At 37.6% G+C, this 11,947-nt stretch overlaps 1 protein-coding gene and 1 long non-coding RNA gene across 3 annotated transcripts in view; one reads left to right on the top strand and one right to left on the bottom strand.

The window, feature by feature from the left end:
• The window catches only part of tmcc3 (transmembrane and coiled-coil domain family 3), a 22,134-nt gene extending 11,925 nt beyond the window's left edge, over positions 1–10,209 (top strand). For both annotated transcript variants that reach the window (XM_082168273.1, XM_082168272.1), the window contains 3 exons: positions 4,557–5,506; positions 5,850–5,985; positions 8,242–10,209. In XM_082168273.1, coding sequence (XP_082024399.1) covers positions 4,602–5,506; positions 5,850–5,985; positions 8,242–8,544 — 1,344 coding nt within the window. In that variant the 5' untranslated portion in view covers positions 4,557–4,601 and the 3' untranslated portion in view covers positions 8,545–10,209. The remainder of the gene's footprint in view (positions 1–4,556; positions 5,507–5,849; positions 5,986–8,241) is intronic.
• Positions 9,677–11,923, bottom strand: LOC309497926. The gene is made up of 2 exons (XR_014205760.1): positions 10,686–11,923; positions 9,677–10,496 (listed from the first exon to the last, which is right to left on the bottom strand). It is a non-coding gene; the product is annotated as an uncharacterized lncRNA (long non-coding RNA).
• Between the last annotated feature and the right edge of the window lie 24 nt (positions 11,924–11,947).

The following is an 11,947-nucleotide window of genomic DNA, read 5'->3' as shown; positions in this document are numbered from 1 at the left end:
CAGTTGAATGCAAACAATAAATTCTGTTTTCATGGTCGCTTGTTTGCGACATACAGAAAATACAATTTGAAATTTCAATTTCAATTTCATGTAGATGGTTTCATTTCAACAGTATTATTTCTGTAGACCTCAGCATTATGTAAAGCATGTGAACAAGCGTCACACACACATACACACACACACACACACACACAAGGGTTTTTATAAGTCTTCTGTGTACAGAATTGTTCTCTACTCGAAGGCTGAGAGCTCTTCTCATGATAGGCCTGCTGTGAGGTCACTTCCACGAGCCACATGGTAACTAATCTTTTTATCTTAACCCCTCTCTCTCTCTCTCTCTCTCTCTCTCTCTCTCTCTCTCTCTCTCTCTCTCTCTCTCTCTCTCTCTCTCTCTCTCTCTCTCTCTCTCTCTCTCTCTCTCTCTCTCTCTCTCTCTCTCTCTAATAATAAGTAATAATCCGGGGTTGGATTATACAATCTCAGTCAGTACACACATTCCTTGTTTATTTTGTAGCGGCGGTGTAAACTTCAGTCAGGCTTTAGCTGTGCAGAGAAAACATAAAGTACTTTTAAATCGTGAACTTACAGGTTCGCTTTGTAAGAGCAGATAGAGATTCTGTTAGTTTCAGTTATGTATATGTGTCATTTGACTAAGTGATACTGGGTATATCTCAGAGATCGCAAGTCAGACGCCAGGTGTGTGTATGTCACAGGAAGGAGAGAGAGTAAGGAAGGTTATATGAGCAGACGGCTTGTTACACGTTTGAGCTGTTTGACCTAGTTCTCCAGAGACCTTTTCTGCCCTGAAGACACTGATACAGTCTGCACAAAGTCAGAAGAGGATCAGAGGTTCTTCAATGACACACGCAAACATGATAGAGCCTTTTTACAAGCATTAATCATTAAACGGCATTCAACGAGAAAAGCCATGTTCATTTCACTAGTGATAAAGCAATATATTAGACAGGCCAATTCAGCTGTTTGCTATTAACAGATTCATTATTGTGCTAACCTTGGAGTTAATGTATTGAGTATTTATATTTTGAGATTTCTTGTAGTTACCTAGGTGACATAAATTCGGAGAATTCAAGAATCATTTTCGACGCATTACAAAAATGTTTGAGGCCTTGAAGGTGCAGTATGTAATATTGACAACTAGTGGTTGAAATGGGTACTGTAGTCCAAATTCAAAATATTGAAGAAAGTTGTTTCCCCTGCCCCCTCCTCCTCAGACTCGACGCTGGTTGCCAGTTTGAGGACATGCAACAGGAACGAGTGCAACTGACAATGAAAGGCAACAAGCCGTTTTAATATGCCTCTGGTTCTAGAGCTTTTTAAATGGAAACCAAGGCTTTTAAAGTTGGGTAGAATCTACGATCTTGTGATTCAGTTTGTTTGCTGGCTTCCATGGCTGCAATATGCTGTGTTTTCCTCCAACTGGCAACCTGGGGTATCGAAACACTATTGGGTAAATTGTCAGTGGGCGGAATCACACATTCCGACACCGAAGTTTTTCAGATGCAAACGTATTATGGTATTTTTATGCTTCAGAGCAGTAAAAAAAATAAATACAGGCAGCACCTTTAAAAAATGATCAATGAACCTAAGATTTAGTGGGATTGTTACATTGCAACACAGCTTCAGTCAACTGTACCGAAACTCTGTACTATATTTATTGTTAAGGCCTGACCCCTAGGAAATAGTGAAATGATACTAAGTGAAATGATGTCATTTGATGAGTTTGCAAAATGCCTTTTGTCGTCACTATCACCGCAGATTAAACCAAAGAGCTTTTAGCCAAAATGAGTTTTGAGTGTGAAAATGTCTGTTAAAATAAAAGCATTAAGCGTTGTCATATCCTTGAACCCAAATTATGATTCATTGGATGTATTTTATGGAAAAATCTCTATTCCGATTCATGAACTGTGCCAGTAATGCTTCAGTTGATGGTGTATTTGCTCCTTGTGGTCTGCATTTACTTGTCTTATCTTCCCTCTCTTCCACTGCAGTCGAGTCATTTCCCTGATCTCTGTCGGCCTGTTACCGCTTGATGGCTAGCTGCCATGGTAACCGACAAATTTGATGTCATTGTAAAATATCTGACATTTTTATATAAGCATACACGGATAATTCACATATAAGAGCTGATAATAAGTATTCTGCTCTGAAGAGAGCTTTTCTAAAGCCATACTGATGGCTCATAACTTCATAAATTGCAGCCTCCATCTGTCTCTTGTTAGCGGGTTTGTACGTGTTGTGATGCTGAATGTAGCTGGCTGGGGAATGGCCTGATGAAAACTATCAATCCCGACAGTTTTGTAGAAGAGAAAATTGATTCAGGGAAATTTAAAAGGATAATTCACCCCCCCCCCCCCCAAAAAAATCAACCTGCTGTTATCATTTATTATTTTTCATATTAGCTAAAAATATTCATCTCTACCTTAGCTTACAAATCTAATTTATGCTTTTAATAAGTGAAAGCACTATTTTTGTACTGATTAGAGTTGCCAGGGAGATTTTTAGATCTACTGCAGAAGGGAATATTTTCAGAATTGAAAAGAATGAATAACCTTTTAAATTCTAAAGCTATTGAATCGCTTTAAAAGAAATCAGTGGTATTGAGTACTTTTATGGTGCCTTTTTAGTCTGTTGGGAACAGCTTGACAGTTTAAATCTGCATCAGTTTCGGCACCTAAGACATTCTGCTATAGTAAATATCTCCTTTTGTGTTGCAAGGAAGAAAAAGAATCGTACGAGTCTGACGTGGATGAATAAGGGTCAGTCCATTTCAAGTGATCCATAAATTGTAAAGTTGGATTCTTTTTTAATTGTTCTATTTTTCTTTTTTAAACGATTCATGCCTATTTATTGGTATTGCAAAACCACCAGTTTTTTTTTTGTTTTTTTTTTTGTTTTTTTTTTTGGTTTAACCAACTGTCTACAAATAGGCTATTGCTTCTACAGATGTTTATGGGAACCTCAATATCTCTGTTTAGGATGGTCCGAACTCCGTGGAACAAAAACTGTAAAAGTCCAAACGTAGTGATCAAAATTGAATAAATTTCCATTTTAAGGTCTGGTCACATTAGTTAAATTTTGTGAACAGGTCCATTGTCAAAAGTGTGAAGCACAGCAAATCTTTCTTTTGGTCAACACTGCAAATTTGCATGACCAACTTGAAGCCTATGTGGAAACTGTGTGGGGAAATCTTTCACCCTAACGAAAAATTTCTAATTGTGTGGATTCTTTTTGAAATGACTGTATTTCACTTGGGGAAGTTCCCAGAACGACAGTAAATGTGAATGCAAATTTTAGGTCAATTTTAAGGGTTCACACATCAGTCTTTATTTTATTTATTTTTGTAGTGGGTACCAAAGTAAGAACTGTGTGCATGAAGAAATCTCAGGTCCACTGGACCACTTGAGATGAACTGACCTGTAAATTATGATTGAATTAGAATTTTTGGATGAACTACCCCTTTAGTTTGCCTGAATGCATTTTATGTCCTTCAGGACTATAGGGATGGCTTATTATTGCCAGCCTATTGCACAGGTTCATAAAGTGACCTTATGAAGAGCTTCATTCATTTCCTCATTCCAAGAGTTTTATTTTCTGGCTTAATCTGATTCTTTACACTCCATTTGGTCCACAGCTTATTTCAGGCCTAAAATGCTGACCTAATCTTTACTATTATGGTAACATTTTCTTTTCTGAAAAGAAACCATTTTCTTCATCCAAGGTCGTTATTTTTGAGAAATCTTGAACCGTTATGTTGCTTATGTTCTTTTCCAGTTTTCAGTTTGGGCAGTGATGGACTGTGACTGAAAAGAAAAATGGGCTCCTTGACTTATTTCCTGTTCTAATAAACTATGCATCCTTTTGGTTCCTGAGGCAGTTTCATGACCATGTTTTTTCTGGATTTTTTTTTGTCATCTATTGGCTGGCTACAATATTTATTAAAGCTTTTTCTTCGAATTGACTACTTTAGACATATGGCATCTCCAATAGATAATCAACAATGTTATACCTTTTAATTATTTGAAATGTGCAGATATTTATCTTTTTTTAATTTGCACTTTTCATTCGAGTGAAAACACAAGATTCAGTCATGTAAAAACTTAATGACACTAGTAAAAAGATAACTAAAACAATTAGAAAAAATTTTTTGGTTCATTGAAATAAAGCTGAAATAAAATATAAATATTAGATGAAAAACTTACTAACTGAAATAAAGTAAGTTGAAGTACTACAATTATTAAAACTGAAAGAGAAAATTTTAATATAAATAAATTCAAATGGCCATTTTTAAAAAAGTAAACTAAACACAAAAAGCTAATTCAAAATATGAATAAATGTACAAATATTAATAAAACACATGCTAATTAAATATGAATAAATACTATAATAGTAAAAAAAAACTAAAACTTTTTTTTCCCCATACAACCAAAAGTTTAATATGAAATATATGGAACTGAATACAAGCACTTTTTATAAGCACATTTTCATCGAATCATTTTTAAAGGTATTAATTTTATTCTCTCTCGGTTTCCTTTCAGGCGGAGAGAGGCGGTGACGTGAACACACTTAGCGTGCCGACGGTCATGCGCAGAGGTGGTTCTGAGACGTGTTTAGACCTGGATTCTGATCTGGCGGTACGGGACACCCCACGATCACGCTCTGGTCTGGACACCCTGCAGCAGAAAGTGCTAAAAGTGAAAGAGCAGCTGCGAATCGAGCAAAACTTACAGGATGAAAACGTGGCGGAGTATCTCAAACTCATTAACAGCGCCGACAAGCAGCAGAGCGGCCGCATCAAACATGTGTTTGAGAAAAAGAACCAGAAAACGGCACACAATATTGTTCAGCTGCAGAAGAAGCTAGAGCAATATCAACGCAAGATGAAGGAGTGTGACATCTCGAATGGGACCAAGCACACGCCCACACACTCCAAAGAAAACGAGATGCCCAAAGACAACCTCAAGGAAAGCGTGGTCATGGGAAGTGGGCGCCACGTGCATTTGGACAAAGTCAGAACTGTTGGCCCAGGAGTTTCGCTGTCGCCGCCGTTCTTCTTCAGCAAGCCTCGAGAGATAGCAAACCTCATTCGCAACAAGTTTGGTAGCGCGGACAACATAGCACAGCTAAAGAGCTCCATGGAGACGGGAAGCGGCCTGCACGCAGAAGGAGGAGCCCGAACTCTGAGCGGCAGCGCCACGCTAACCCCTAAACCCAAATACCCGAGCGATGACGAGTGCTCCACAGGGACATCGGTGTCGATTGAGAGTAATGGTCATGTGACTGGATCGGGCGCGACAGGGCAGCATAGTGGGTCTGCGAGAGGAGGCGGCCAAGGGGAAAGCAGCAGCCGGCTGGTGGAAGCCTGGGAGGAGATAAGGGAGTTGAGGGAAGCTCAGAATCTACTGGCAGATGACATTGACACTCTGAAGACCCAATTTAAATGTGAATTTGAGAATATTACACAAACACTACAAGAGGAGCGGTTCAGGTTAATAGTCTTTCATACTCTATTTTCTAATGCAAACATGTTAATGTTCAACACAACTGTGATGTGTTAATATAGTATTAATAGGGATACACAATACATCTGTAGCATATCGGTTAATGGCAAATATTAGCGATATTAAAAATAATACTAGTTTAATTTATCGGTAATGTTCGACAATGGATATTTAGTATGCTCATTTATCATATTTTTAAATTAGATTTTTTTTTTTCTTCACCGTCATCTCACTTAAAGTTCTTCTTTAAAAACACTATAATTTAAAAGTACTGTTAATTGTAATATTTTACAAGTCTCAAAATGAATATTCATGTTGTTCCTCTATAAGGTGTGAGCGATTGGAAGATCAACTGAATGACCTCACTGAGCTTCATCAGAATGAGACTGCAAATCTCAAACAGGAACTAGCAAGCATTGAGGAAAAAATGGCTTATCAGGCCTATGAACGAGCCAGAGATATACAGGTATATACAGACACACACATGCAATGACACATCTACTATCCTAAAGTAATGTACAGTGCTCAAAAGGAATATCAGCCTAGTGTTATGCCTTGTACAATCCAGCCACAACGTGATAAAGCAATGAAATTATCTTTTCCTTGTTAATTTGAGCTTTAGTCCAAACCAGCCACAACTACAACAACCCACAGTAAAATATTACTCCACATACAGTAACTGTACTGAAAAACACTGCAGGTCCTACGTTAACCCCGGATACTTCAGTTTTGATGTGAATGCTTAGTGTATGCAAGCAGAAAGTATACTTCATTCGATAGTGTGCGCAGCTGACACGTGAGCCCTAGAAAGTTTTATCTTTGTCCAGTGTCTGTGCTATTTCTCTCCAAAAGTCATGACAGTTAAAGATGTTTTTGTAATATTTATAACTAGTTACGGGTATCTCTGTCGGTGTTGCCACACTGTGGACCAACCAATGTGTGAAAAAAAAGAAAAAAAGAAAAAGGGCTGCACGCTGACAGTGCTGCTGATAAAATTACACACCCTCTCTAGGGTGACCCAGTCATTGGGAGCTTTGTTCTACTTCCCGCAAGACGTTAGCAGCATTTCAATAATGTTTTACGGGACATGCAGGACTGTCCTGCAAAATCACATCTACATTCCTTCAACAGAGCAATAACATGGTGGTCACCCTAAACCTCGCATATGTGTAAAAACCACAGTATACATTGGGCTTTACTGTAATGCACATCACTTTTAAGTGAGAGGCTATTTCTGTGCCTCTCGTTGTACTAAACGAAATTTCAAACAGGTTTCTCAAACAGTCCCTTTATCTGCCATTGGCTATGCAGATAATCCCGTCCTAAACTCACGTCATTGATTGAGGCAATGTCAAGCTGGGCTGCGTTTTTCGTACAACAAAGTAACTTGCTGCCACCTACAGTACTACCGTAGTATGTGATGCATCGTTGGAGAAATTATCTAGCTAGTCTAGATAGAAACTGTAGTGGCTTAGTTGCATATCGGTCGTTCAAACCAACAATATAGAACGTCATGCAGGTGGTGGGGTAATAACTTCATTTAATTAATCGGTTCAAGATCAAATTTATATATATATATATATATATATATATATATATATATATATATATATACAATACATACATACACTGCTTAAGAGTCAATGATTGGATCATTATTGCAGTGATATTATTATGTAGGCTATTATGTTTCTAGCATGTTATATGTTTGCATCAGTTCCTCTAACTGTAACTGATGGAATACAAGATCTTTACCAAAAATGTATGCACCTCTTGATGGAAATAAATGTTGTGATGTTATTTTTGGTCAAGATCTTGTATTGGCAATGCAAGAGTCGAGCACTCTGTAAAGTCTCTTCCAGCACATCCCAAAGACTTTCAATGCATTTAAAGGTCTGGACTCAGAGGTTCCAATTCATGTGTGAAAATGATTCTTCATGCTCCCTCCCAACCATTCTTTCACAATTTGAGCCTGATGCATCTTGGCTTTGTCATCCTAGAATATGGCCATGATGTGTCTTCCTACACGAAAAGCTACACACTCCATTTATTAGGGTTAGAAGAACTGTTGCCAAACATATAACATGCTAGAAACATAATAATCACTGCAATAATGATCCAATCATAGATTCTTAAGCATTTCCCAATTTAAATCCAACACCGACTTTTTTTTGTGTATATAGTGGGAGAGATAATGAAATGTATAGATTGTACAGCATGTTAGCATGAGGATCAAGAATCTGTTTCTAATCACAAATCAAGAGCTGTAGTTCAAACCATACGACTTTGTGTTTTTGTTCGCAAACTTTCATTGGAACTATGGTTTTGGGAAACACAGAATCATTGAACTATGTTGATAATGATGGAACTTACAACCATAGCACACCAGGTCAGGATGCTGATGATCGCAAAGTGTGATTATTGATTTTGGTTTAATAAACTAGAAGTTCATCTTGAGCACTTACCTTTTACACATAATTTGGCCATTTAGTTTATAGATCTTTTCTTCAACAAAAGATTCCAAAAGAAGCCAGAGCATCAAGCTTTTCAAAACAGACTTTAAGTGCAGCGACAGCAATTTCCATCCCCTGCTTAAAGTGCTCTGTAATCACTCCAGTTTTCCAGCTGCTGTTTTATTAAATATCAGCAATCTTGGAACGCTGCTTAGCCAGTCAGATTTGACAACTGGAATTGTTGCATCTCTGTCTCTCCCTCTTTGCAGGATGCTTTAGAAGTTTGTCAGACGCGAGTGAGTAAGTTGGAGTTACAGCAACAGCAGCAGCAGGTCTTGCAGTTGGAAGGTGCCGACGCCAAAGTGCTGCTGGGAAAATGCATTAACATCATGCTGGCCATCGTCACTGTGATCTTGGTGTGCGTCTCCACGGCTGCTAAGTTTTCCGCTCCGCTAATGAGAAGTCGTCTACATGTGTTCGGGACTTTCGTATGCGTTTGTCTACTGGTGTATGGCTGGAGCAACTGGGAGCACTTGCAGTGCGCAATAGAACGAATGCTACTGGCTAGATGAGGGACGTAAAACATGCGTGTTGTATGCCTGTTCAGTGGCGTTCGCGTCAGATAAAGTACTCCTCCTCCAGGGATCTTCCCTTCACAATGTGACTCATAAGAAAATGGCTTTAACATACACTTTTGGTCCATTTTGTGTTTGTGTGTAAGTGAACGAGATAGTATTCATGATGTACTGTAGCAGAAACGGGTCCATCTCTGTGACTGTATTGTTATACTTTCGAATAACATGTTTCCATTCGTCAGCTGTGTCTTAAAAGTCAAGGTTTACCACCTTTTTTACACATTTTATGTGCTTTCTTAGATGGCGATGGCATGTTTGTGCTCACAAAAACAAATCTGGGTCATATTTCATCCCACAATCAATATATATATATATATATATATATATATATATATATATATATATATATAAAACATAAAGAAAATTAAGACTATTTAGGGACCAAATATTCTTTTCTTTTTTTTTTGCACTGACTGTCATAATTATGTTTTTATGGGTGTTTTACTTCTGAGTACATGTCATTATTCTTGTTACTGTGAAGAATGTGATTCTGGAAACAATTTACAGTAATTTTAATATAGGACAATGTTTTTCATTTTAATAAGGAGAATGAGATTTTATTGCAGTAATGAGATTTTTGGAGAAATGTGATCAATTATAAATAATGTTAGAATGCAGAGCATGTAATTGTCTTAAAGGGCTTGATTTTCTTTATGCAAAAATATGTTTATTTTGGAATTTAGGGTGAAATACAAACCAGACATGTTTTGGTAACACTTTATTTTACAGTGTCATTGTTAACTACATGTGTTACATGTACTTACCATAGTAATAACAGTAAATTAGTCATAATTACATGCAACTAATCCATCAACCAAAACCTAATCCTACCCTAACCCTATAGTAAGTACATGTAGTTGCTTAATATTATTCAGTACTTAATATATGATCACACTGTAACAATGACACCTTAAAATAAAGTGTAACCCATGTTTTTGACATGCTTTGTGAGTTTCATTCGTTTACTAAGATTACGTTTTCTAGCATTATTTGTACTAATGAAATGGCCTGAAGTTCTTTTCACCGACACTTTAAACAGTTAAAAAGTTTGAGAATCTGTTTTTTTAAATTATTATTATTCTTTAGTCTGATCAGCGGTGCTCTGTACTGACCACAAAAGATGGAAACAAACACTTTCTTTTTGTTTCCTAATAGAAATGCCTTGGGGGTTATAGAACAACAGAAGGAAACAAATGTCTCTGTTAAGTTACGCATGTAACGCATTCTGAACTGTTCTTTGTGGAAGTTAGAATTACTATTTTTATATATTTTTAAGTAGCTTTGTTTAATGTAAGCTTTAATGATTCCCACAATGCAAACTGATTTAAGCATTACTACAACTGTTCCTTTTGAGTGTGCGTGTGCCTGCCTGTGGTTTTGACTGAAAATTATACAAGCCACAACATCTGAATTTACCCATGATGAACCTGAACTAAGATGTGGTGTAAAATTAGTGTTTTAGAGGCCTTTTTTTTCTTTAAGCATGGGAAAAGTGATTTTTATTTGTTTTATACATGCTTCAGTGTCCATCCGGTAGGAAACTGGTCTGGTTTTAATTTAAATATGGTCAAAACCTACAAATAAATCGCCTCAGTTTCTCTATTTTATGATTCTTTCTTTATTCAGCTCTCATTTGATGGAACCATTTATTGTGAACTAAGAAACAATTTCTTGTGAAAATGTAAGTTAGCTATGTTCGTTTCTTTTATACATCCCTACCTGTGCGGTTTTATATTAGTTACCTGAAAGATAATCCTTTGCGAGACTTCAAGGCTTGAATGCTTTCATTATTTTCAAAGGTCACCGATGACGCTTGTGCTTCGCTTTCAGATGGTTGTCGTCCTCTTGTGGTTCATGAAGGAATTCAAGGAAACGGAGCACGATGAACTCTGGAAAAAAGCTTCAATTAAGTTAACATATCGTCGGACTCCGTATCAGTAAAATAATAAACTAAGCGGAATAACAATCCACTCCATTATAATTATTCAACAAGAGTCCCGGCTAAAAATACGACAACATACTTTACGTTTTGTGTAGATAGACCGCTGAAAACGTTTTAAAAAACTACTATAAGTTACCTGTTAGTAGAATAGCGTCGCTGCTTATAGTTAGCTAACGTTTCTCCAAAACTGGTTAAACATTTTCAGTCAAGACTTTTTCTTTTTATGTAGAATTAGCTATTCGCACTCCTGTTTTCTTGACTTTTTAGGGTTGGTCGTCATTGCGTTTGTCATTTAACGGGCTTTTCTCCGTCTCCATGTTAGCTAACAGTTACTCTCAGAAACATCAACATGATTGAACGACTGTCGACATCATCATCATCGATGATGGAGAAGATTGCGTCACCACCTAATTTATGCAGTTGAATCCAGCTTATTTTCTAATATCATTAACTTGAAATTGTTTTTGTATTATTAAATAACTATATTTCTTGTCCATAGGTTTTTTTTTTTTTTTTTTTTTATGAATGGGAAAACAGGCATTCCTTGATAAAAAAAATTGTTTTCTTGTTATATTGTTTATAATTAATTGATTGAGGAATACGAAAAAGGTTGAGGTCTAACTTAAAAAAAAATGATTAGGAGGAGGGTATGAATGATGTCCCGGGTCACTAAAGATCAGAGGTATGCGTTTAAGGGTTTTAAATGGTAAGCAAACAATCAGTTCTCATAATCAATGTGTCAGTTGGATGCAGGAGAAATGGGCAGGAATAAAGATCTGAGCGACTTGTGTTGCTCCCGGTCAGCAGTGGTGAGAATTTGGAGAACTGGTCCAAGGAGGGACTGGTCCAAGGAGGGACAAACCTCAAGCCGGTGACAGGATGTTGGGCGCCCAAGGCTCATCGATGCACGGGGGTAACGAAGACTATCCCGTCTGGTCCGAGACAACATAAGGTCTACTGTGGCACAAGTCACACAGAATTTGAATGATGGTTATAGGAGAAATGTGTCACAACAAACAGTGGATCGCACTCTGATGTGTATGGGGCTGTGTGGCCACAGACCATTCAGAGTGCCTAAGATGACCCCTGTCCACTGTCCATTTGAGCCGTGGAAGAAGGTCGCCTGATCTGATGAGTCCAGTTTTCTTGTACATCATGTGGACGGCCATGGAGGTGTGAGCCATTTACCTGGGGAAGCGATGGCACCAGGATGCACTGTGGGACGATGACAAGGAGGGAGTGTAATGCTCGGCTGGGAAACCCTGGGTCTGGCCATTCATGTCACCTTCAATTTGAAATGTGCTACCTCAATTCAATTCAATTCACATTTATTTGTATAGCTATCTACCTAAATATTGTTGCAGACCAGGTACAGACCAATGCACCCTGCCACAGAGC

The sequence above is a fragment of the Leuciscus leuciscus genome, assembly GCF_965113295.1.
Source record: "Leuciscus leuciscus genome assembly, chromosome: 4".
NCBI classification, from domain to species: domain Eukaryota; kingdom Metazoa; phylum Chordata; class Actinopteri; order Cypriniformes; family Leuciscidae; genus Leuciscus; species Leuciscus leuciscus.
Note: the sequence above shows the minus strand (reverse complement) of the source record. Positions and strands in the feature narration are given on the sequence as shown.